The sequence below is a fragment of the Aethina tumida genome, chromosome 3, assembly GCF_024364675.1.
Source record: "Aethina tumida isolate Nest 87 chromosome 3, icAetTumi1.1, whole genome shotgun sequence".
NCBI classification, from domain to species: domain Eukaryota; kingdom Metazoa; phylum Arthropoda; class Insecta; order Coleoptera; family Nitidulidae; genus Aethina; species Aethina tumida.
The window spans coordinates 20,856,962-20,884,708 of NC_065437.1; the positions used below are offsets into that span (position 1 = coordinate 20,856,962).

General features: G+C 29.9%; 1 protein-coding gene across 2 annotated transcripts in view; it reads left to right on the top strand.

The window, feature by feature from the left end:
• Positions 1 to 27,747, top strand: part of LOC109609100 (colorectal mutant cancer protein) — a 44,879-nt gene that overhangs the window by 13,927 nt on the left and 3,205 nt on the right. The window contains exons 2-3 of one of the 2 annotated variants that reach the window (XM_049964401.1): positions 5,147 to 5,857; positions 25,281 to 25,422. In XM_049964401.1, coding sequence (XP_049820358.1) covers positions 5,483 to 5,857; positions 25,281 to 25,422 — 517 coding nt within the window. In that variant the 5' untranslated portion in view covers positions 5,147 to 5,482. The remainder of the gene's footprint in view (positions 1 to 5,146; positions 5,858 to 25,280; positions 25,423 to 27,747) is intronic. The other variant, XM_020025727.2, reaches the window with a different exon arrangement.

Here is a 27,747-nt window from a genome sequence, read left to right on the forward strand (position 1 = left end):
TGTTAATGAATACAAAGATGTGAATTCAGATATGTGCATAATTTATAATACGCTGATGACTTCATTGACAAAATGTTTATTAAGTCCTGATTAAATATAGTTGACCTAATGGCAAGGAATTTGAAGGTAGGTCAACCACTCAACCTAATAATAAGTATACTCGTAATTCTGACAGCAATAGAGCTTTACTTACTTTGTTAACCGAGGACGTATAATGTTGTAAAATTAGATTATCTAGCATCAAGATTGTTTAAAACTGGTGAATCGTAATTGTTGTTCTGAAACTAGCTGGACAAATATAACGTTGATTTGGCTATTGGTGATTTGAAGCATCTGTTTTATTAAAATTCCATGACACAAATGTGCTCTGGTCGACCCAATATTGCTTTGACTCGAATATCTTGACCCTAGTTTATATTGCTTCGCCGAATACCAATGAGTTTAACTTTGTTAGATCTTAACTACACAATAAATCCATTGCTTCTTATTATAATCATATCCAATTAAAATAATTATTGTTATCATAAAGTCAAGGATTTAATAGTTTTTATGTAGTTGTTTTATAGGCAACTGATTTACTAAAAATGCCGCATTGCCCCTAGAATTAACCGACAACCCTAAATCACATAAAGATGTTGCTAATGACAATTTAATGTCTAGACATGCTTCCTCGTTTCGCCTGATTGCTTCTCATACTCTTCCCGCTGTAAATATAGGAAACTATTAGTTAAAAAATACCCAATCGATATCAGAATGATTTAGAAATATAACAAACACATAAAAGCTGCAGCAATTTCAATTTTTTTTTTTTTTGTGTAACTGATTTATTTCCAAATTCAAGCTGGAATTATTGTTCGTTGTTGCACGTCACAGCTTGCACAAGAGATATGGCCATTCATGATTAATGCGAACGAATGTATCAACAAATTGTACGGAATGCTTTCGAAGTTATTTACACTTAAATATTATTATTAGCAACGAGTCCATTTCATGCGTCCAATGTAATTTATTATTTTAACAAGTAGCATAAATATTTGCCCGATCCATATGTGACACATCATGCGTTGTTATTAGGTTACTGAACTGGTTTAATCTGTGTATCGTTTGATTTTTAACAATATTACCGTCTGTATCAACTGTATCTGAACAAGACACCGACACTTTGTATGTTACAAGTGTGAAACATATTTCCCGTAATTATTACACCCAGGACAAATTACAAGTGGAACTTGGATAAGATTTACTGCTAGATGCACAAGCTGTAAAATTGAACGTTCATTAGATTGTCGGGCAATTTACTACAGTGGAAAAGCTTGGCTAGTGTGTTATTTGCAGTTTTGCACTCTTGAATAAGCTCCTGCAATTTTACACTGATTCGCTACAACTATTTCACCATTAACTGTTACTTGTTAAATAAATGTTGTTAATTACTATATTTATTGTTGAATGAATATTCAAACAACGTTTAAATTCGGTGTCTAGATTAGATAAACTGTCTGTAATATGATAATTTATAGTTCGTTTAGAGCTATGATAATTATGTAAACAATATAATAATTTTTATCGGCGTTTGTCAATTATAAGGAAACCATAAATCACCACTGATAAAGAACATAATATGCATATACATTTCTTTTATAAAATTACCGTCTGGTCATTACTGATAATTATTATGTGTAGTCACACATACACAACTTGAATGCATTATGTAACATGAGTTCATGTTAAACTTTCCAATATTTTTATGTTTATTATTGCTTCGTGTGTACATAACAATTAATATAAACAATAGCGACATATGCTGCTGATATCAGTATAAATTGGTGCAGACACGAGAAAAATACATCTCTATATGTTTGCAAAGCCTAATGAAAATTGGTCTATGCAGCAAAATTCTCGTCGCAAAACAAGTTTCAATATCATTGCAACAAAAACTGAACAATTAACGATGAGGAACACAAAAAGGAAATATACGACTACTATTATTTCCCTGGCGGTTTACAGTTTGATTGCATTTCCTGTTACACGTTTCTTAATCGAATAAAATTTCAATTAATATTAGCCTATGCGCGTATGAACATAATACGATTTGATCGAGACATTTAAAAATCTACGGTGATGGCGAAATTAATTTAATTAATAATAACGTTCGAAATAAGAGATTTTTTAGAATGTCTGAGCTTACTTAATTTAATTGATTTGATTCCTGTTAAATAATTACTACAAAAACAATTTTGAACATTAACTTAACTTAAAGAACATATTAGTAAATTTCACCAAAGATATGAATCGTTAAAAAAATTATTTCATTTTTTATAGTGTTTGACAAAATTAGAGCGACTTATCTTAAATATTTATTAAAATGTATAAAACTATATTATAAATCTTTTATTTATGCTCGCTACTATATTTCTCTTAGTTCCTTATGTTCCACACATTTTCCACGTTCAATTATTTCTAATAACCAAAAAAATTACACCACAAACTTAAGGCGACTCGAGTATTTTTCAGTCGTATTTATATTTTCCATACATGACTTTTGCTTTTAAGTTGAGAACAATGTCTCGTGGTCAGGAAGATCGCATAAAAATGCTTATTAGAAATAATCTAAGGATGTCCGCAACTCAGATTTTATATTTAGGAGATAATTCAATTATTTCGAGGACAATTCACTGTCCACCAAAAAAACCCTGTCTTTCAAAAAAGAAGTAAGACTTGTCGCTCATAGGCATCGGAACTGGATATCAAGTGAAAAAAGTAGTATTTTCGGACAACTCAAAGTTTAATATTTTCGGAAGAGAGGACAGTTTATGTTACAACAACTATTAAACATGGAGGTGGCAGTTTATTTTTATCTCCAGACCTTAATCCAATAGATAACTTGTGGGAGATTTTGAATAAGAAGACTAGAACAAATTTCTTCGCAAATAAACCAAATTTGTTTGAAAAAAGTGTTTGGAACAATATAGACAAGGAAATAATTTCCAAATTAATCTCGCATGTGCCAAAAAGATGAGAGGATGTTATAGTCAATAAGGAATACTCAACGAAATATTAAATATTAGGCTATTTACATTGGACTTTTTTTCAATTTTTATAAGGAGTCACTCTAATTGTGTCATGTTAAAAGTTGTTAATTTTCTGGTTTTATTTTTTATGTCGTCGTTAACGTGGCATGTTTTGTCAATAAATAACATAATTTAAATGTCTTTCATCATTCAATGGAGCAAAAATCAGTTTCGTAAGTATTATTGTTTAATATTTGAACAAAAAATGTCTCTCTAATTTGGTCCGATACTATATCTTATAGAGGATGCTCAATATATATTATAATTTTTTTAGTTTACAAAGGCTTCTGCTCTTAAAAAGATTTTTTATATTCATTTTCGAGTAAAATATATTTTATTTTTTAACATATCTTCATCTTTCAGTTCGCCACAATTAATCAAATGTTATTCGAAAATTTTCTTGAAAGTTTTCTTGAAAAAATACAATTACTTCAGCCATTCAATATAAATTTTCATTTGAGTAATGACCATCATGAAAGCATAATTTTCATATTTAGAAATAGGAAATAATCGTCGTGTTTAGTACATCAGGCGAAAATGGTGGATGCGAAGCAATTCAAACATTCTTTTAAAGTTGACACACATATGTGTTTATTGCCAATTGTGAGCAATCTCTGTACCTAGCCTACGAAAAGTTAATTCACATCCAAACGAGTTGCGAAAATGTTCTGTGCCCCCCGTTCAATTCAGATGTCTGCAGTCACGGCAATTCTACGCACTTTTACATCCCGAGCTTCGTGAATTTTTTCAATTATTTCTGAAGTGGGTAACCTCATTTGGACGACCTGGACTATTTTTGTCAAAAATGCTTGTGGGGCCTCGTTGGAATTTAGCTGTCCAATATATTATGAATGTGCAGATTCTCAAGTTCCGTTTTCATCTATTTTTTTTTTTTCAATAAGTATTCGATTATCCATTTTTTACAGAAAATTATAATAATTGTTTAAATTAAATGATTGTAGATCACGAACTAAATTATACAGATACTTGTCAGTTTTGTTGTGAAAAGATTTACTCAAGAAAAATATTAATATTAATTAATTTTTAATAATAGCATAACAATATCTGGCCTAGGTACTGAAATTGTATTTCTTTTATTTAGTACTTTGAAAGTGTAAAAATTTTTATGATATAAATTAAAATAAAAAAATATTAATAACATTGTTTTTCAAATTTATATAATTGCCTCATTTTTTATTCATCTCATTTAGGATGAATTTTTTTATAATTAATAAAATATAAAAAAGCTTTGTATAATGTTACATACTTTATATTTTATACACATTATAATTATAAATATAGTTTTAAAGTAATAATAAAAGAAAATTTTTTAAAATTAAATTAATACCGTTTCTACACTGAAAGGATTTATTTAATATAAATTTTCAATGTACAATACGAATGATCAATTTTAATCCATATACATATTTATATTTGTTTTAATTTCATTTGATTAATTTCATATTTTTTTAATAAAGGATTATCATTTACCCCAACTCGTACAATTTTAATCCGACTAAAAATTCAATATATTTTGCTTTTGATTTCGACCACAAAATTAATCAAATGAACACGAATACACATTACATCGGTTTAGCAATTAAATTAATTTTATTATTAAAGTTACTGATTGATTATTTTGATACTTCGGTGCAAAACTAACAAAGAGTGTCAATTGGAAATGTCCTTATCATGATTTATTTAATTATTTTATTACTAATTATTTAGAATTAATTTATTTAATTTTGAGGTACTTAAAAAATGTCTCTTTCAATTTTTTTTAAACGATTATTACTTCTTTTTAAAATAAATTAAAAATGCATATTTCGCTTTTCTGTTTCAAAAATCTTATTTTTTCAATTATTCCTGTATTATAGAATGTTATTTATTAGCTTTTATTGTATATAATAAATTCAGATAAAAACCAAGCAGTAAATTTAAAGTGATCATTTTAAAACTAACTCCGCTTTGCAACATTTGAAAGCATACTTCGTATTGTACATCAATAAATATTTGTGAAACGAGGACATTTTATCCAAAACCTATTTACACATTCTGCAAGAGACTTTGTTATTTAGCATATCGACCGACTGCGAGATCGTGCGGCGGTTTTGATGGAAGGCGTCGTCTACTTCAAAGGCGGCCTCTGAAAACATTTCCAAGAAACGCGTTCCGCCGCCCGACGGGCTGCCATGTCCGGATAAAATTGTCTCACGGAAAAAATCAGGCTGGCGGGCACGGAACTGTCCGTGGAAAATGGCGGCGACAAGAGCTGTCTCACGACGTACGTCTTCAATCCGGTCGACACGTGCACCGGCTCCCCGAGTCCGGAAAAGTTTCCCGTGAAAGTCCAAGAGCCGCAGCTCAAGGTCTCGCCCCGGGACGATGTCGTTCGCAACGCGGTCGAACGGCACATGCATCCCAATTTCCTCTACGGAAAGATCCTGCCCGACGGCACCGCCAACTTTCTGGCCGACTACGAGGTGAGCTTTCGCAGCTGCAACTTCGGGGCGACCGATCACGGCAAGTGCTGCGTTGGCGGACACTTCGGGCGGGACTTGAGTTTCGGTCATCTGTACACGATCAGCAAAAGCGACAAGGAGGAGAGGACGTACGATGAACCGTACACGGGTGATTTGCCCCGACGGTCGTGGCTCTGTTGTCCCGGGTCACAGCATCACGTGGAGACTGATCAGCCGCCGCTTTTGGACTCCGCGAAGAAGTCGCCGTCCACACCTTCCGAAACCATTACCAAAGCACCTAGTCATAATTTCTGTCCTGGAGCATGTGTATGTATTTACAACATTTCTCATATCACTTTATAAACTCTTTTAATTTATACAATTAGTTAGTGACTTGAAAAGAATAATTAGTTTATACAGCAGTGGTCATTATTATAAGAACTTTTTAAAATGTTGAATATTTTAGTTATATCTCTTTTATTTAATGTGAATTAATGGATATATGACAAGTCCTTTAAATTCTTCAAACTTCTTAAACTGCCGTAATTCATTTAAATTTTTTATGTCGAATTTGGTAATCCCTCATGTTTTCTACAGGACTGATGTCTGGAAATTGTGGCGGGCCAGACAAAATATCGATACTGTGGTCTTTAAACCAATCTGTCACAGTTTGTGTAGTTTTGTCCCTGTAGGGTGTTTAACATAAGCAAATAATCATTTTTTTAAATAAATATCTACTGGTCACTAAAAACAACTCATCTCCAGTAGTACAAGTCAGGATTTTACTTGTAAGTCTGTTATCAAACACACCACCATCTACTAACTATATTCTCAGAGTCCTTGAACTAATTTCAGTGCCATTTTTTCCATATTGGCTTTAATTTCAGACAACCTTGATTGTTTTCTGACGTTCGAATTATACAGTTATCTATATATTCTTTTCAAACTCATAAAAACTTTCAAAGATATAACTTGGCTAGTTCTCTAAATTTTTTTAACAGTACGAGAAACGATTGACTTATTGGGCTAAAAACTTCTAGCCATCTCTTCAGTTTCTCTCGGTGCTATTAACACTGAATTATAATATATCTTACAATTTCACTTCGTCTAATGATTAAATAATTATAATAAACAAAAATATACTAGTAAATAATCGGTTTAAATTCATCTAATACAATTTAAGTCTATAAAGAACAAAAGTATAATTTTGTCCAAAATTAGAAAGTACGCAATTATTTAAAGAAAAAAATTAGATTGATCAGTTGTGTAAAAGACAGAACAATAATAGAAAAAACTATTCGAGCGGTACAGCTTATATTTTTAATATATATTAATAAGTTGCTATAATTATGGCCACTACTGTAGAACTGTGTCCTTATTATTTCTACAACTTAGACTACTCAAATTTTAATATCAATTTTTACATTATCTATATATCTTTTTGTTTAGATTAGATTTAGATATATATTTTTTTGTTTAGATTTGATTTAGAACAAAAAAATACTGTTAAATTGTTTGTAATAAAAATAATTTAACAATTTTTTTTTTATTGATAATAAGTTTCTGTCTAATCTTGTTATTTATTATTTTATTTTTATTATTATTTTGTTTTTTTTTTTGTTATTATTATTATTTTTAAAAGTTTTTATTTATTTATTTCTTAATAATTTATAAAATTTTCCAAATTCTTTTTTACCCCACATAATTTGTTAATGAATATTCATCCTTTTACTATTTTTTTCTAGTTTTTGTTGATAATAAGGTATCGTCAGATCTTTTAAATTTTTATTTTTTAATTTAAAAATAAGAATTTTTTACCCTGTACAAATTATGATAATTATTTGCTTTTTATTATTCTTCTTAAGTTTTAAAAATTTCTAGACTTTTTCTTAATGAATCACTATTTATCCTTTTACTACTTTTTTTAGTTTTTTTTTTTTTTTTTTTGATAACGTTTCTTCAGATTTCACGAATTATATTTTTTCTTTTTTTATCATTTTCCTAAAATTTTTAAGTTTTTATTTATTCATTTATTTTATAATTTATAAAATTTCAATTATTCTAAACTTTTTTACCTCTGATAGTTTGTTATTGAATCACTATTTATCCTTTTACTATTTTCTTCTAAACAAAATTAGGCAACATTTTATAAATAGTTTTGCGTCACCTTTTATTTCATTTGAATTTCTTATTTCCCATCGGCTGCAGACCTGGAGTTTTATAATGAAATAAGTGAACTTTAAATGAAAAGTTTCCTGGCATTTCAAGTGCCATTCAAACTAACAGAAACTGCATTGTTTAAAATTTCACTTTGATGTAATTATTTATAGCACTTTTTTTTCTCGTTCATGGAAAACTGAGACTGTAATTTCTGCATAATATGCAAATGAAAAATTCAAAACGGAATTACTTTTATGCACTTCAAACATGATTTAATCATCAAGAAAAATACGTAATGTGTAACTCTTAACATATTTACAGTTACTCCAGATTTCGTAAATTAGAACTTTATTTTTGTATTAAATTATACTAATACCTGCTTTCCCATGCAAACGTTACATCCTGGCGAAACATTATTACATGCAACACATAAAAGTTACTCGCTGGGCATTCAACTACAGTTTTTGTATCTTGATGCAACTAAACGGTAGCAAAGCAAAACATTTCTCTAGTCATGTATTTATTTGCTTTGTCGGAGTTTTAGGGCCGTGCTTGTTTCTTGTAAATATGCGGAAGACTTTGATAATATCGCTTTACAGGTCTTATGTTTCTAAATAAACTGGGCCAAAGGAAAACAATCTTGCATTGCGTCTCATTTTGTTTGAAAGTGAAGCAGTTTTGGATTACCAGTTGTGGGAACGTGTGGCAATCGGAACGAAAATGAAAGTATTTTAGTGTGCATCGGTATAAAATTTTTAAATTAAATCGGAAATTGCCAAACTTCATAACGAGAAACGAAGTATAAAATCGATTTGACTAAGCGAGAGAAAATAAATCTCTTTCTAGACTTGGGTAAAAAATATGTTTCCAGACAATATATTTATTTTATTAAAAATATGAAATATTCATTTTTACCGCCTTTATCCCGAAGAGACCATTGAATGAGCTGAGACTGCTTTTAGTACACATTGATTCAGCCAGATATCTTAAGATTATGGTTATTTAATTTCTTTATATTCTGCCCACATTGTGGCAGTATTATGTGTTTTATAATGGTTTTAAATAATTCATATTGCTCTGCAGCACGCCCTACTTTTTACATAATCGTAATTACACATAATAAGCATAAAATTTCCATTTTTATTATGATGAAAAGCCAGCCTACGAATTGATAAACGACTGCGGAAATGTGCACATGTGGGCACAAGATTTCAATATCCAATAATGATGGCAACAGACCGTAATAGAAAACATTTTCAAATTTCATTAATTAACAGTGAAATTTTCAGAGAGTGAAGATAGGTAAGTGTTAAATTTACTGGAATCATTTCCATAAAATTTAATTAAACGTTATGATTCTTTTTGCTGGAGATTTATTGCTGTTTCGGGAATTACAATTATCATTAGAGTGCTCTTAAATGAATTTGAAAAATAAATGTTGTAGACGACTAAAATTACCTCATATTTAGCTACCCGGAGAAATAATAAACTGTAAATCATTTTGTATTTTAAAACAATTAAAGAAGTTATATTCCAATGTGTTGCGAAGGCTACTTTTATATCCCATCTCGATATTAAATGGATCTTTAACATTGTAAAGTATTGGAAGTACTTTTAAATAAAAGGGCTTTTACACCAATAGCATAACTCTTGGGCAGCAGATGCTGGCATCTCTTTCACATAATACTACAATACAAAGTTACGATAATAAAGAATAGGAACAGTTATTGTAATTCATTGTATTTCAAAGGTTTTACTCCTTTTTAACGTATTACCATTTAGTAAATTGGAAAGTGTGCACACACTGAGGTCCAACTTCTTTATTTATAACTCCATTTTAATGAATAAAATTCTAAAAGGGAGACGATAGAAAACTGTACAGGCTTATAGAAAATTAAAAAAGTATTAACCTGAAATTTTGGTTACAGCATAACTTATTATTAAATATTTATAAAAATTTTACGAAAAACATGCAATATAAAGAATAGCAAATCCACGATATTTGACACAGATAACTTCATACGTAAATTTTGTTTAATATTTAAATAATTACCTTGAATTTAACTGCCAAGAGAAAGAATAAACTATAAATTATTTCTTATTTTAAGACAACTAAAGAAGTTATGTTCCAACGTGTTGCGAAGTGTATTTTTTATCTCACTTCGATGTTACATGCAACTTTAATATTACAAAGTAATGGAACATATACTTTTGAATAAAATAGCTTTTACACAACTTACACTACTCTTGGGCAGCAGATACTGACATCTATTTCACATAATGTTATAATACAAAGCTACGATAATGAAGAATAGGAACAGTTACTGTTACATTGTATTTTAAGGATTTTACTTCTTTTTAACGTATTAGAATTTAGTAAATTGGAAAAGTGAGCATACAGTAAGATCCAACTTCTTTATTTATAACTCTATTTTAATGAATAAAGTTTTAAAAGAGAGACAATAGAAAATTCTATACAGATTTATAGGGAATTAAAAGAGTCATTAACGTAGTATTCTGGACTAGATGCATGAATTTTAGGTACTTTTTCAAATATTAATATTTAAAGAATACATTAAAAAATGTGAAAATATTAAATATTGAAAAAGATACAGGCTGACGAAGTGGGGGTACTAAAAAATTGCGAAATCTGTCACGATTGTAACCCTCCTAGTAATCTGAAATGAAAAAATAAAAAGAATTATTAATCCAGAGTAATTTTCGCTAAACTCTGGCTGACTGAAAAAATAAAAAAAAATTGTACCATTATTTTTACTTTTCCGAATTTTTAAAAAATATTAAAAATTGAATTTGTAGCAGAATTAAGGATAATCTCGGACAAATTTTTCCTTCTAAAGACATATTATCTTGTCTTTACTAAGAATTTTTATAAATATCCAGGATATTTGTTGAGGGTAACTCTATACATAACTAAATTTTTCTATTTTTTTAACTTTTAAATGACAGGGGAAAGAATAAACTATATATTTTTTAAATCAATTAAAGTCGTCCCAATGTGTTACGAAGTATACTTTTCTGTCTCATCTGGATATTAAATGGAGCTTTAATATTTGAAAGTAGAACTTTTGAATAAAATGACTTTTACACAACTTACACCAATAGTATAAATCTTGGGCAGCAGATGCTGGCATGTGTTTCACATACAAAACAAAGTTACTATAATGAAGAATGAGAACATTTATTGTGATATATTGTATTTCAAAGATTTTACTTTTTTTAAAGTATTAGTACTTAGTAAATTGGAAAGTGTGCATACACTGATGTCCAACTTTTTTATTTATAATTCCATTTTAATGAATAAAATTCTAAAAGAGAGACGATAGAAAACTATACTGGTTTATAGAGAATTGAAAGAGTTATTAATCTAAAACTTTGGTTACATCATAACTTGATATTACATATTTGTCAAATTTCACATAAAACATGAAATATAAATAAATTTATAGTAAATTTAAGAATAATCTCAGACAATTTTTTTCTTACTAAGACATGAATTATCTTATATTTCTCAAGAATACTTAAAATTATCCGGGATATATTTTTATTTTTCAATAATTACTTTGAATTAAACTGCCAAGAGAAAGAATAAACTGTAAATTATTTCTTATTTAAGACAATTAAAAAAGTTATGTTCCAACGTGTATACTTGGATATTAAACGGAACTTTAACATTGCAAAGAATGAAACATATACTTTTGAATCAAATGGTATTTACACAACTTACACCAATTGCAACAGTGTTTCAAAGATTTCACTTTTTTTTAAAACATCTTTCTTTGTAACTCCATTTTAATAAATAAAATAGAAGATAAAAAACTCTATACAGGTTTATAGAGAATTTAAAGAGTTACGTAACTGAAATTTTAGTTACAAATTGCACAAAAAGTAAGCAATAAATTTGCAGAAATATTTTTTATATCACAATCATCATATCCTTTCTGAAAAATCCTTAAATTTTTATTTAGATATTTGTCTAGGATATTTGATGAAAAGAACTCTCCATATATAAAGATATTTCTTTCAGGACTATGAAAGACCCCGCTCTTTCATTAGTCAATTGAAAAGTCGAAAAACAACAAATGTCATCCTAAACTATTGTGTACTTTTGTATTACATGCTAATAAAGTGCCTTCCTGTCTATTATAGTGAATACACAACACCTCCCTAATATAATGAGAAGCACTACAAGCACCATTAACATTCAAAGCACAATGCTGCAACGCGTACCGCCGAGCCATCCATATTAGAAGCGAATCCACTGCAAATTTTCAATTACACACGGAATGATTTGTAATGGCACCGTAATTGTCTGACGCGATATTACAAAGTAAATGTTCAATTCCGTCGGCAAATCTAATTTTGGCGTTGCGGCGTAAAAGAGAAAACATGCACCGGGCCCGGCATCGATCCGCCGCCCGAGAATATGATACATTGATTACGAATCGGGTCATGCGAACGTCCCAAAACACCGGCGGACAATCTTAAACGGGACACAATTTCCGTGTCATAAATTTCGGAGGGATAAAGGTGAGAAGTGGAGGGAATGATTTGTGTTTAAAACGTCCGGGCTATTTATGTTTGCGAGAATGAAGCGGGGACGACATAAAGATAAAAATGAAACACAGGTTATTCGTTTTAATATTTCTATTTGTTTTAAGCCCTCTTGAATTTAATACGGAGCTTTGGTTTTAATATTTCGTTGTTGCCCGCTTAGGACGCATAAAAAGTTAAGAACTAGTAACGTTTAGTTGGTTCGGCCGTAATGGGAAATTTTCCTGCTCAGAATTCATTTCTCGTAAAAACTAGGCATATGAATAAATTTCCCGGCTACAGTTGTAGAAGAAAGATATCGGACTTAATGTACAGTCGAATGGCCCACTTTAATAAGTGTTAAACAAGAAATGGTGGTTTGTTTACGAGTTGTGGGCAATGCCGTGTTTTAATTGCTTCAATTAGAATTCTTTATGGCCGGTAATTAGATTGTGAAGATCGTCTGTACCAATGAATGCAGCCATTTAAATTTAAAAGAAGATTAATGCGAAAGATAGAGAGGCCGCAGTAGATCCGGGTTTTCTAAGATTAAATGCGCCGCCGGAACGTTTCGACGTTGACGCGTCCTGATTTTTAATACCTACATTAATTTCAATGTAAATTGTACACATTTTTTAACAATTAAATAGTTTAAATATTTGTCAAATTTTAATATTTATCTAACAATATTTTGAACAACATTCTAATTCTCAATTTTTGATCACTTTTATTTAATACAGGATGCCCAAATTGGTTAATTTTTAACTCAAAGTGTCCAGAAGTAAATTTTAAGACGTTGTTTACCATTAAGTCTCATTTTGATATCAATAATTTAAAATTAATTTAAAATAAAAAGAATTGTTCTTTTAATAAAATGATTATGTTTTTTAATTTGTTGCTCTACATATGAGCAATAGTGTATATCCTTAAAATTTAAAGTTTTTTAATACGAATGAAAACCATAATTGAATTTGAAAATATATTTCCAAATGCATATAATTAATTTTTGATATATTAAATTAGTTTTAATTAAAATACAAATTTTTACCTTTATTAAAAACATAAAAATAATTTTTTTTATCCACCATATAAAAATGTAATATTTTATTAAATTGTAAACAATAATTTAATTAATAAAGTTGTGTCACATAATTATTTATTAAGGAATCGATTAAAAATATATTGAATGTAATAAAATATTGAGTATAAATGAAACAAGAGTACTGAGATCATTCTTTTTTATTATTAAAATAATGAAATAATAAAATTTTATCGAATAAAATAAATAAAAATTGTATTATGTAATGTTATTTGAATTGGTACAAACTGATACAACTATTGATTTTAGTAAAAATAAATAGCACTGAATTCGTATTTACTAAATAAATCCTCAATTTATCCAATTAGTAAATTTCATTAAGCAATATTTCCACTAAACATAGGTTTTCTAATGTGTTTATGAAATTTAAATGTATTAAAGAATTAATGAACTTATCATTCATTATTATTTAATTTTATTAAGTTAAAATCTGTTCGAATAACACAAATTATAAAGGAAAACAAAGTATATAATAATTAAATATCAAAACATTCCAATGTTATGAATATTAAATAAACTGATAACTGTCATTTATGGACATATTTATGAAAAATATAACTTAAAATGAAAGATAATGTACATAGAAATCGAATGAAAGTAAATATTTCATAAATTATTATGTAACGCTGAGTATATTATGTCCACTAGTATGAATAATAATTTATTTATGTTATTACGATGTGATATTTTAATTGTTATATTTTTATTATCGTTACATGAACGTTAATTTAGCATATTGTATTTATTTTAATTTATACTTCTCCCCTAACTAATTCATCTGAAATTTGCAATTTACAACTTTATTCAACGACTTAAGAAATTATAGCACATAGGTATAAAGCAGTCGTCTAAAGTAAAATAAATGGAGACTAGACATGAAAATGCAATTTTAGTTTAGTCAATGTTAAAAATGTACGTTCCAACATTTCATCTAAAGTAAATTGGATGGAACTGCGATTCAAAATTTATATTGCATACTAATTTTTAAATGCTTAAATTTCTGTTCGAGTTTCAGAATTATTTACACCAACGACAAACAAGTCCCCACTGACTTCGGAAATATTATTTTGTGCTGAACTTGAGTAAAATTTTCTACGGTCTCGTTCATCACCGGCATTACAAAAGAAGACGGCTTCTTGGAAACTCATTTTAACACAAAAATAGATGTCTACGATAAATCCTTCACGTAGCCGGCGAAATAGGAAGCAAGTACAAATTTAGAGTGGCCGAATTTGCTTCGCCATTGTTGCCCCTCTTAAAACGCGAGTGCGACATGTCGTGAATTTCTATTCAGACACGTCGGTATGATTTACATTCAAACAATACGGTTCCGCTAAGTACGGTGCAATTGTTTCCGCGATGATTCATTTATTTTATTTGAAAAACTTAAATTACTAATTGACTGGTTAATTTCACGTAACAGTCCATTGTTTTTACTGCCGGTATTAGCCATGTTAGTAGGAAATGAGTCAATAAAAAACAATTGTTAATTATGTGCTAAAATTTATCCGTTATCTTGAAGAAAATATGTGCCATAATTTAATGGAAATTATGCCCGTGGAACTTTATAAAACGCTTGTAAAACCCGTGAAATAAAAAAAATAATTAAACGTTCTTGATAGTGTCAAGTTGATACTTTAATGAGGTGTAGTTTAAGCATTAATTGTATCTTCTTCAACGCACACTTTAAAATTAAATCATATTGTTAAGATAAATTGGATGGGATAGACGGGATTCCCGCGATAGAGAATGTCTCTCGACTTCGGAGCACAAACTCTTTAGGGCCTTCGACCGACAAAAGTGCTTGAAGTTAGCCGGTCCTTTCGTAAATCACCGTTTGTTCCTTTTATGCCGGGAGCACAGAAAGAATCCGCATCCCGCCGCTTAAAGTGCTACTCCGATCTATCTACCTTGCTTGGAATCACGTAGCGGAATCATTTATGAACGTTAGTCTTTATTGTGAGGTGTGCCTTTCATACTCCCGGTAGATCTATACAAAGTCTAATTTCGAGGGCGGTAGCACCGACGTGATTGGCATTAAAGAACCAACTATTGTGATTAAAAATTCTTTGTTTCAAAATATGAATATAAATAATTGTTTTTATTTTAATAGGGATGTTTGGCTCAAATAACTTTCCAACATATTCAAATTATTTCGTATTAGAATTTCCTATTAGTATTTCTTATAACCTTTCATCCACAAAACTTTTAATTAATTGGCATAAATTATCATGTTTTTGTACTAGATAGCCAGTTATAGAAATTTAAAAACATTCTGTTATCAATTATCACAAATGAGTATGAAATTTGAATAATTTATTAAACTATGTGAATGTAAGTCATGAAATATCCACATAAAGTACAATATTAAACATTATAAACGTCATGCATTCATGTTCGACCCAATAATCTTTACCACATATCATAAATTAAGTTATTCTCATGAAGTTGTTTGTCATGTGATTCCAGCATTTATGCATTTCTGGTCCAATAAAGTTTATTCTAAAATTATCCATTTAAATATCTTGTATATCATATAGTTTGTGGAAACCGTCGAGAACTTGATGTATCGTCCTTTTATATAATTAATGAAGCGGTTGCAGGGAATATTAAATGTCGAAGATCAAAGTCATTTGTCTAACAATAAACTGTATGTGCTATGTGTGAGAGTCATAATTGCATAGTAAATTTATCGTTTATTTTGGGATTGTATGTTAATTAACTTTGTTCGATAAACAAAATTGAGCACACTAACTTTAATTACTCTAGTTTACAAATTCAACGACAAACAGATTTAATTTCATTTAAAATATTAAAAATATAGTGGTGTGGTATAATGCACTGCTATATAGTTATTCTATATATACAAGTTGTCACAAATCGGTTGATTTTTGATCATTTGGCAATATACATAAATTTCATTTTCCCATTTCTTCCAGGTTGCCTTCAGTGTCAGTTAGCTATCAGTTTGGATTGTTTTTTGACATATCTAGTTATTCAGTTATTTTTTAATAATACAGGAAATGATTGATTTATTTGGCAGTAAACTGCTAACCATCTCTTCTTAAATATTTACGATCCGTTCATTTACGTTCCATTAAATATAAAACACACATATACAAATTATGTTATTTATTAATGAAACATTAACATTTTATATTGCAACAAAATTTAAGCGTAAAGGGCCTAATAGTTAATATTTCGTCCAGTATCCCTTATTGGTTATAACGTTCTCATATCTTTTTGGCATAGACGAGAGTAGATCTCCCACACGTTTTCTATTGGATTAAGATCAGGAGATTGAGCTGACCACTTTAAGACACTGAATTTTTGTTGAACTAGATAAAATTAAATAAAAACAGTTTCTCTTTTAGAGAACGTGAAAAATGTATGTGAAATAAATGATCTAAGAGAAATAAAGTAGAGGGCATAAATAAATATTTTATAATTTAGTTTTTCAACATTTTATTTAATATTTAATATATTCGTTCTAATTTTGTCCGACGCCTGTATATGCTCAAATTTGCAGAACACTTTTGGCTAAAATTTCAAAAATTCTACAGACGTTTATTTTGTCATTATGTCTCAATTTTTACATAAACCCGTTAATTATAATAAAATAAAGTGTAAAATGTACTTTTGCATTCTAATAAAAACCGTTCACGAAACATATTCTCGTTCTAGTCGCGTCTCAACCTAATTTTCTTCAACATCTGGAAGATGCTTACTCTCTTTTAACATACTCCTTAACTTTTATTCAAGCATTGAGCGTGCATAACAATAAATTTGGAGGGATGCATTCCCGCATTAAAAATATAATGCCGTACACAACGAGTAGGTACGTAGATCGCAGTATTCAAAATTATGTTGCCTCCGGGCGTCTGGCTAGTTTAAAATAATGAAGGTACTTTATGAAACCCACGGTATTACCATAGCAAAAGGAGGAAGTAAAAGTTTAAGCGCGCTTTGCTTTGGAAATTAATCAGTAAATTCTAGCAGGCTCTGCGGAAATCTTTGTGCAGAGGTGGAACAGACTTTTTTATATCTGTAATATCACAAAAGTGCCAGAATTTACATTACACCTACGCTTTATTGTTTGTTTTCGGTCACGGACATTTTTAATTATAATTTGTTATTTAGCACATTCGCAGTGAGATTAAATTATTTCTATTGTGTAACAAGATCCGCCACTGTACTCCCTAAAACATAAATCAGGTGGAAAATGTCCCTGGATAAAGTTGGCCTTTATGTCGCCATCTTACATCCTTTTTTCAACTAATGCAACTTAAAGCAGCGTCTAATTGCCTCGTTAGGTACCTTTAAAAGAAGTAGTCCGTTTATACAAAGAAAATAGTGAATTGGAAAGAGATATTTTACGTTGAGGCTGAATTCTCCGAGAAAGTAACGATACTGCAATCTCCTTTCATTTAATCCTACTAATGACAAAAGTACATTATGTTAATCCTCCCAAATTTAACATCTCGTTGGTTTACTGCGAGTGAAAATTTACTCTTAATAAATTAAAACTGGTTATCAATAAAATTTTTATGTGAAAGAAAATATGTTTGGCGTCATGTTGCTTTAACTGTCTTCCAAATAAATTTCCTTTATTTGTAAAATAACACGGAAACATGTTTCATATATTTCACATCCTATGTTCTAGGACATAAACAGTTGCAATTTTTATGATACGAAGGAAGTTGATCTAATTTCTTCTGATGTTTTGACATTTTCCAGAGGCATTTCCTATTACTGACTGACTTATGTCAGCTTCCTTGCAAATAACACTTCAAATTACACTAGACCTCCCTGGTGTATTCAGTCGAAATCAAACTATTTTTCTATCAAGTTTAGGTAAAATGCACAGTGATAAAAATATGAATAATATAAAAACAAACAAATCTAAAATTTATTTGTGAGTAACTGACGGAATGTGACACGGAGCAATTTTGTTTATATTATGTGAGTCTAAAAATATTTTCTACATATCAGAAAATTTTATTCTTTTAAAGTACAACTTGATTGTTTACGTGTAGGTGACAAACAAACCAATCTGTTTTCAATCGGCGACAGGTTTCTGTTTCTGAATTTTAATTAAAAAATCGCTATTTTAAGCGAGTGGTAGAAAACAATACTGTCGCAAAGAACTCTTAGAAAAAAACTTGAATATCGATTAATGAGAGCATTATTATTGGCATTCCATTCATTTAAAATTCAACGAGCCTGTTTACTGCGTATATTGAAAACTCCTATAGCAGCTTTCTACGTCGTATTTGTTTGAAATTAAGTCAGTACAATTATTTCGGCTTTGCAATGGCGGACGTTTTAAATTGCAAAATAGCTCCTTCTCTCTACTATTATGTCAGACAGAAGCCTTTGAATTTTTGTCTGCACTTTAAATGGAAATCGGTATTGTGTACCGAACTGGCGTATTGTTAATCGATTTTTGTGTCACATCTGTAAGGATTCGGTTATTTACACATAAAATTTTATGGAGGAGGTGGAAGTATAGTTTCCTGGCGCATCCACCATTTTACATAACAGTACATTCTTTCAATAGAAACGACATTTTTACAACCGATAATTAAATTGATTTGAGACCAAGAACGTTCGATATAAATGTATTTAAATTACAAGTAAAAATTTATAGAGACAGTTCTAATATTTTGTCTAAGTCTAATAATTTTCTATGTGATTTTTTCATTTTATTTTTCACTAACATCTCCTTAGACATATTTTATAACTGTGTTGTAAAAATAGTCATTTATAGTCTTCATTCTACCCTTACACTTTTAATGTCTTTTTTGAATATGTATGCAAAGATTCTAATGTAAAGCATTGCTTCCTCCTGCACTGACTATTTCACCAATTTTAACCTAGAGGTTTTAAGCAGGGTAAACCCAGTAGTTGTGAGTAGCCTCTTCAATTGGAACACAATCTAGGTATGGGAAAGGACATTATCTCAACTTAAAAATATTGACTTCTTCCTTGAACTCCAAGCCAACTCTTTGATGTACAATGTAAGTCTTGAAGTATTCTCTGATATTTCCATTTTCATTTAAGCAACCGAGACTTATTCTTCAATAGGTGTTTAAACCCACAGGTACCATCTCTAGTCGAGGCCAAAAGTTAAGCATAGAACTAAAATGATTATTTATTAAAAATTAAAATTGTAATTATATATAATATAATATATTATATATAATTACTATATATTATATTAATTAATAATATATAATATATATATATATATATATATATATATATATATATATAAAAGATTTGTAATAAAAGAAATAAATATCAATAAGAAATTAAACCAAAAACAACTTATAAAATAAATAGAAATATAAAATAATAAGAAATTTTGATGTGACATACTTTGGATTTAGATCCAAAGCGTCCCATAATTTTGGAAGAAGTTGTCTTAATTCACTGACAGTATGAGCACGGCTAATGAACAATTAAGGATCTTCCAAGCATATTCCAGGCAAGTTCAATAGAATTCAGATCTGGTGACAAGGCTGGTAAGAGCAGACGCTCAATTTGGGCATTTTCTAAGTGGTTGAAGACAACCCTAGCTCTGTGCGGACTAGGGTTGGTTCTAAATTCCATCGGTAATGTTCAACAATCTTATCAATAAAGTCTGTTACATAAATTTCACCGGTCATGCTTCGGTGATAGATGTATAACTCCGTACTTCCGCACTCCTAGCAAAATACCACCCCAAACTATTATAGACCCACCTTGGTATGCGTGAACTTCATTTATTTTTTGACTTTGAGGTCTTCAGACTCGTTCTGACCTTCTACTCCAAATCTGCTTTCATCTGTAAACATCATAATATTCCACTCTTCATGCCACAATTGTCTTTCCTGACATCAAGCTAAGCTCTCTCTCTCCATGATGGGCAGACTGGAGGTATAGTCACCTTACGAGTCTTCTGCATCGGAACCGATTTAAAACTGTCCTTGGGCTTATGTGACGTCCAGTAGCCAAAATCAGGTCTTGTCTGAGAAGTGTGCAGTTGGCCTTCTCTAGGCCGATCTAGCAAATGTCCTGTCTCTAAAAACCGTTGGAGGTATGCACACTACCGATTGGTCAACATTAAATCCAACAACCACATCAATTTGTCTTGAGCCAAGCTGAAACATTCATACAGCACAATGTCGGTCAGCTTCTGACAAATGATGTCTATGCATGATTTTAAGAAAAGGCAATAGAAATTGGTTGTTAATTCTTGAACAGAATAGAAATTAAAATATTTAAATATCGACTGAAATACATTTTTCGACTAGTTTTCATTTTGACGTTTCTATTTACAAATAATCAACGTATACTAAATTTGTATTTTGGTCGAAATATATTAATATATTATACTTGACTTCATCATTTCTTAATCACGTGTAAATTTAAAATCAATTCACTAATTAAAAAAGTATCAATATCTATATCATATGATATATGAGAGCGAAAGATGAAACTGTCAATTAAGTGGTAAAATTGGTGTGATCAATAATCATAATTTCGAAAAGTTCGTTTATGGTGATAATAGCAGTTTTTCTTCTGGCGGAACAAGTGAAAATCGCCCACATAAATCTCGAGATGATCGTAAATCTTCCGGTGTCGCGCTAGGTTCCAATAAAATTATTCGCAAATTCCCCTTTTTCGTCAGTTAAGTCGTGGTACCTGTTAAATTTAGTGGCCGGGTGTAGCAATTTACCCCGAACTTTCCAGTTCGAAAGTCGGAGGCGGTGTCAAGTCGTGGGGCATTAAATGAAGTTATAATGTTCATGGCCACTATTTCACTAGAATCCATTTATTATATTGCATTTTATCCTGTTCATGAGACGCGCATACGTGCGCCAGCCACTTTCCAATTTATATCCATGTTTGCATTGTTCTTGCCTTTATTGGTTTTGTTGCACTCGATTTTCTGATACTTCCATACTCAATCCTGTTTCGAACAACAGTCTATTGATTGTTTTTGTTTTCCTAAAAAGAAGTAACTGCGTTGCATTTTGTTTTTTTTTGTCCTGTTAACCTTATTGAAACTTTAATGCACCTTAAACAATTACTCAATAATTTCAGCTTGGCAAATATCTCCATCGACGGCCATACATTTCAAATGGAAAACACAAATACTTGCTAATTGAAACTGACTGAACTGAATTAATTATCAACAAATATTATTTCACGGCACTGACGGATAGTTTGTCGCATGTGTAATTTACTTTTATAAATTATTGAAACCTAAATGCTGCACTGTAACCATATTTCCATTTCAGTTGGCTGCGTTTGGACACAAACGCAAACTAATTCATCTAATTGCCATTCTCTTTCAACTTCACGTCGTTTATTTTTTGATAGTCGACGAAAAATATTATTACGCTAAAATCCATAACAACGCAATTTGTTCATCAAATCCTTTATTCTCGACAATGCACTATGCTTTTACGTCTTTTTTTTTAATTTCGCAAAAGAGGACCCCATTCATAACTCGACGATAAGGAAGTTGGTGAACTAAAACACCAAGAATTGTTCGATGCGAGGCTAAATAAGAGACGAGACTTGCATAGAAAATTCTCAACGGTTGATATGTACTCTCCAAGCTTTATTTGAATGCATAATATAGGTCAGAGCTTTGTGTCGTAGTAATGGAACTTTAAAAAATGATCCTTATGAAGCCTGTGAAAAATTCAAAGAGTTTCTTTGCATTTATTTGATAACATCACACAATTCTAATTGACGCAATTACTCAGATGAATTTAATATTTTATACAAGCTAAGAAGCGAGCTACTTCAATTGTCTTGCTCAATTAAAATACATTTTTTTATGTTTTATTTATACAACTTGGGCGACTCAAAATCTTTGTTGATATCCAGATATTATTTGGTTAAATTAGTATATTTTAATGTTTACATACACATAAAAAGATATAGATTTGTATTATTGATTTAATAATTGAAACTTTAAAGTCACACATACTTCAATTAATTTACAGTGCCTTTAAATCTAAAAAAATAAAAAATACATGTATCAAGTTTTGTGCCATATTTTTATATTTCTTAAATCAAAATAAATGTCACATATTTCTTGGGTGTCTTATTAAAATTTATTATTAATCTGGTAGACTAATGCAAATTTAAATAAAACAATGAAATTACAGCACCATAGACCGTAAATGCTCCCATGCACACTACTGTCTATTCTCTAGCCATTATTTAAACTAAGTATTCTGTTTAATTGTCGAGATAGTTACATTAGACTGTATGTTGGTATGCTGTTGTAATATTAATATTACCACTGGTAAACACGGAACCACACGGAAGATCAAACATTAAATTTTTAATTAAGGTCTGATTACCTTTTTGTTTTATTGTTTATTACATTATCAAATTGCCTCGAGTAATGTAGTGAAGTTAAAAAATATATAGTATGTGCCATTTAGTTTTTCTTATTTTTTACTATAAAAAATATAATATACACCTACTTCTACTGTATGTTACCATTTTTTCTTATTTATGTTTTGAGGTATTTTTCATTAAAATTTATAGTTATAAATAAAATATTTCAATACTGAACGAAATGGGTGTAATAATTTGTTTAACTTTGTGCATCTAAAGTTTTAAAGATCTCTCTTGAATATAAATTACAAGAATTGTATAACTTTGCAGCGATACCTGTCATTAAAACTTACTGCTAACAAAAATAACGTACATATTTTTAAAAGGCCAATTAAGAAATTTAAATTTACTCATTTTCCTTGGCCGATTAAAATTATGCCGGCGGCACAAGGCAGCAATCCACAACACATTGACTGCACTTCCGTTCGAAATGGCCAAATTAATTCGAAACTCGTGCCTCTAACAGAAGTGCAAATCTAAGTAAACTGAAATTCGGCACCGTAAATTGCCCCAGTGGCACATAAGTTTGTTTAATAAGACAGGAAAGAGCGTCTTGAACGCAGTGAAAATCGATTTTCCATTCAGTGACCTAGAGTGTTAGCTCGCCGTACCTACATCAATGGTTTATGGCTGGTAGTGTCTCGAAAATACAGCACCGCGACATTTATGGAAACAACACTTTAATCGCCACAGTACAAATTGGAGTGTTGTTTGGAGGTCTCTCTTTTGCACTATCCGGATCAATATTTCAAAACATCTAGATAACGACATGTGAATACTTTTCAAGCAATCAAATCAGACTAAATTATGAACATTTTTTGTCAAGAATGTTTTCTTATTTATTTTTACTACTCCAGAAAATTAATCGCATTTCGTTGACGAGATGTTTACATTTCTTAATTTCGTTCCAATGGTCAATTCCAATTTACCACAATCTAATTATATATCCCTCAGCACTTAACCTTCCAGTTAATCGTTTTCCCAGTCCGACTAATTGAAAAAAATGACGCCATTCATTTGTTCCATCAAAGACTATCCGGACAAGATTGATAACTGAAACTGGAATTTTATATCTGGAAAATCGATTTTCTTTTCACTGCGACCTAGAACATTTACCCTACCTACATCAATGTTTTATGACTTCGTATGGCGACAGAAAAGATGTATGTGCGTGCTTTATTCGAAAATATAATAAATTGCCATCACATTTCATTACCCACCTGGACCCATTGTCCTGAAGTTTAATTGATTGTATTATTTATTGTACGTTTTATTAAACGTGATACCTTTATCAAATATCATTTTTATTAGGTACACCGAAAATATATGCAATTTATGGATGTACTGTAACTTTTTTGGATAATGGTTATTAAGCTCTACCCACTATACAAGGTATATACACACATCTCAACTCAAAGTTTGTTTATTTAGGAAAGTAAGCATGAACGTTAGTTAAAGAAATTGTATTCTGGAAATGTTTATAAAATTATTTATAATGGCTCTAGCTGGATCATGAAGTAACCGTCGTTTTGTCAGAGGAAAATCCTATGACTTTAAGTATCCCTGATAGCTTTTAGATGCTGAGGTTTATGATATTTTTTTCATTGATTTGTAAGTGTTTTTAATCACATATACCAAATGTTTTGTATGACTTATTATCCTATTATCTTAAGTCAACTGACAAGATTTCTAAAAATGTTTAATTTTATTTTTATATATGATAAACCTGCTATTTATCGTCATATTTTATTAAAATTGTTGGGTGTGATGATATTAACAATAAATTTTAAAGAAAATTACCTGTATCAAATTCAATAAAAACGTATAATTATTGTCATTTAAAGAATAAATATTTATATCATTAATATATGACCTAAATTTAAATAATGAATTGTATGTTATGGTAATTCTTAATGTAGAGTTAATTACATGTTTTACATAATTCCATTGCGTGATTCTGTTAAATTTCATGTCCGGAATTAGCAAATTGATGTGAAAGAAGCACGTACCAGTTAAAGAAACGCGCATTATCATTTTAATATTTATGCTTAATACTTAATAATCCACCCCCCAGTTCAGATAATGCAATTAAAAATTTAAATTTTTGTTTTAAATAAAAAATATTTTATTAAAACAAAACACAATTTGTGTACTTAATTAGATAGCATAAATTCGGATTGTCTCAGAGATTAACGAGTTACATGGTTTTTGCATTGCACCAGAACGCAGTTCCCAATTTGAATGTAAACCAATTAAGCATCCGCAGTAATGTTTAGACGTGACGTCGGAATAAAATGATCGATTGGTTTATCAAACAGAAAGCAGCTGTCGTTGTGCTAATGTTACTAATTTCATTTATCGATTCGTACCTCTGTTCCATTGGGAAATTATTTCACTGTGAAGGTCATCTCCAATACAAATACAAAACCGCCCTTTTAGCTCAATCAAATCAATTGCTCGATGTTTAATCGGCACATAAAATTTTAGATTGCCGTTTGTACTAATTCGCGTTTTTTTATTTCGTAATTTCAGGAGCGATTACAACAGCAACTGGACGAACAAGCTCAGCGCTACGAGGAACAGCTGACGGAGTTACATTCGGTTATTGCTGAACTGACACGGAAATTACATCAGCAACGAACGATGGCAATTGCCGAAGAGGATGAAGTGTCAGGTAAAAGATCGAAAGTTGCAATTCGGCAGAATCCCCGTGTTTTCCTTTCCTTTCTTGCGCATAGTGGTATCAAACACACGAATATTTTAATATGACTTCTTGTGTAACTACCCTAATGCTGAAATATTTTTGTAGCTTATGATAAACTGAAACCATTCAAATTCTAATTACAAGAGTGGCCATTAATATAGCATAAATGTAACACATTTTGGGTATAATTCTTGTACTTACATTTTTCTTTTTTTAAATGTAAACTCGACCATTTTCAAAATATACGACAAATCCAAAATTCCTTCAAACTTCTTGAATTTCTGTGATGAGTTCATTTAAATTTATGCGTTTTATGTTGAATTTGGTTATAAACGTGATCGTTTTCTATAGGGTTAATGTCTGGAGATTGGTATGGACAAGACAAAACATGGCCATTCCAATTTTGTATTTGTATTTGGAATCGTTTTCATGTTGAAACGCATTTAATAAGTGCACCATTTCCTCCATCTATAGAAGCAAATTGCTGTTTAATATATCCGTCAAATCAGTCTTAAGAGGGCTTACGCCAGCAGAATTGAAATACATACATAGCATAATTGTACTCTGTAGTACAATGAAATTTTCAACAAGTCAAAATTGAATTTTCACATTTTTTAGGGGAAACCACAGTTATTCTTATAGGTTTATGGTTAGACGATCCTCCATCTATTAACTATCATCTCACAGTTCTTAAACTAATTTCAGGCATTCTTTCAGAATATCACTTGACATTCGATTTTCTTTTAAATTTCTTTCTTTTCTTTTATGATCACTACTGTATCAATGTATGTTTGACTAATCTCTTCATAATTCGAATTTTTGAACTATATTTATATTTATAATTACTATATATAATATAATATGTCAGAATATTTTTAGTAACAATTGCGTTAATTATTAGAATTTAACATATCAATTCTTTTATAAAATGTTTTTACTTAATATGAATTTTGATAATTTAACTTGAATGTGTCAGTATTACATTAAAAACGTTATAAAATTCAATAATCAATTAAAAATCTAAATTATCCAAATTAATAGAAACTCTTTCGTCTTTATCAGTAAATTTCAATTTTATAGAACTGTGCGACTCAGTTTACGTCATTGTTTTATTGGCATCTCGTTCTGTAGTTTAAACACGTTTCTTTTTTTACTTGTCTTACAAAATTTCCTTTGACTATTTCTCGCTGTATCTATTCTATTTTGTGCCAAGTTTAAGAATTCTTATATCGGTACATATGATATTAAATTTAGTGAAAAACGAGTCTAACATTTCATTTCAATAATTACCGTTACCCTTAAATTTAATAGTGGTTTAAATAAAAATTAATAGTAATATATATGATTATTTTCACAAAAACATTTATTATATATAAATAAAAAACTAATTAATTATAATTTCCGTATATGATAAAAACAATAATAAAATGTTTATAACAATAAATGTATTAACATTATATGAAGTTTTTGATTTATATCGAGTCTACAACGATTTCATATTGTCGGTATACAAACATCCAGTTCATCAATATTTAATATTGTTTCCCTTTGTGTTTGTTTGATATTTCGTACAAAATTTAATATTTGTTCTCCGTTTTATTTAGCCTCAATTCCAATAGACGTCCAGTAATTTTGTGTTTACTGGTTACAACGAACTTGTTTCTTTTCAGTTTAACCCATGAGCTAACCCATAAATATAAGAAATGAGTTTTATACCTTAGGGCATTTTATGGAGCGCATTTTAAGTGCACAAAGGACGATACATCGGTGTCCATGTACTTTAGTGTTATGTGTATACTTAGAGAACTCTCAAATGTTTTATGGATTTTACCATGAAATTAAATGAAACCTTATGTTCCTTGGTATTTATTTTACTACTTCTAATTTATTCAACGTATTAAAGTTCTTAATTAAGATTTTATTGGAATAAAGTGAAATAAAATTTTGCATATTCATTACTAAAAATCATAGTTATGTAAAAAGTTGCTTTAATTTTTTACTAATTAAATTAGTGAAGCTAACTACGAATTGCTGTAGTACTGAACTGTCACAAAAATTAAAACTAACTTCTAGGAGATCGTTTCAAATGCGCTACATAAAAAAGACACAAGAGAAGTCCGAGCTTATCCCCGAAATGATTTACTGCAGTGGTCCCGCATTGCCTGGAAAATATATAGCCACTGCGTAGAACAATTTATAAATGATACTTTATTCTGTGCTTCGTGTTGGTTTTGCATAATCGAGTGAAAAATAAAAGATTTATGAGATTTTTATAAATATTCCTCCGTCAATTCA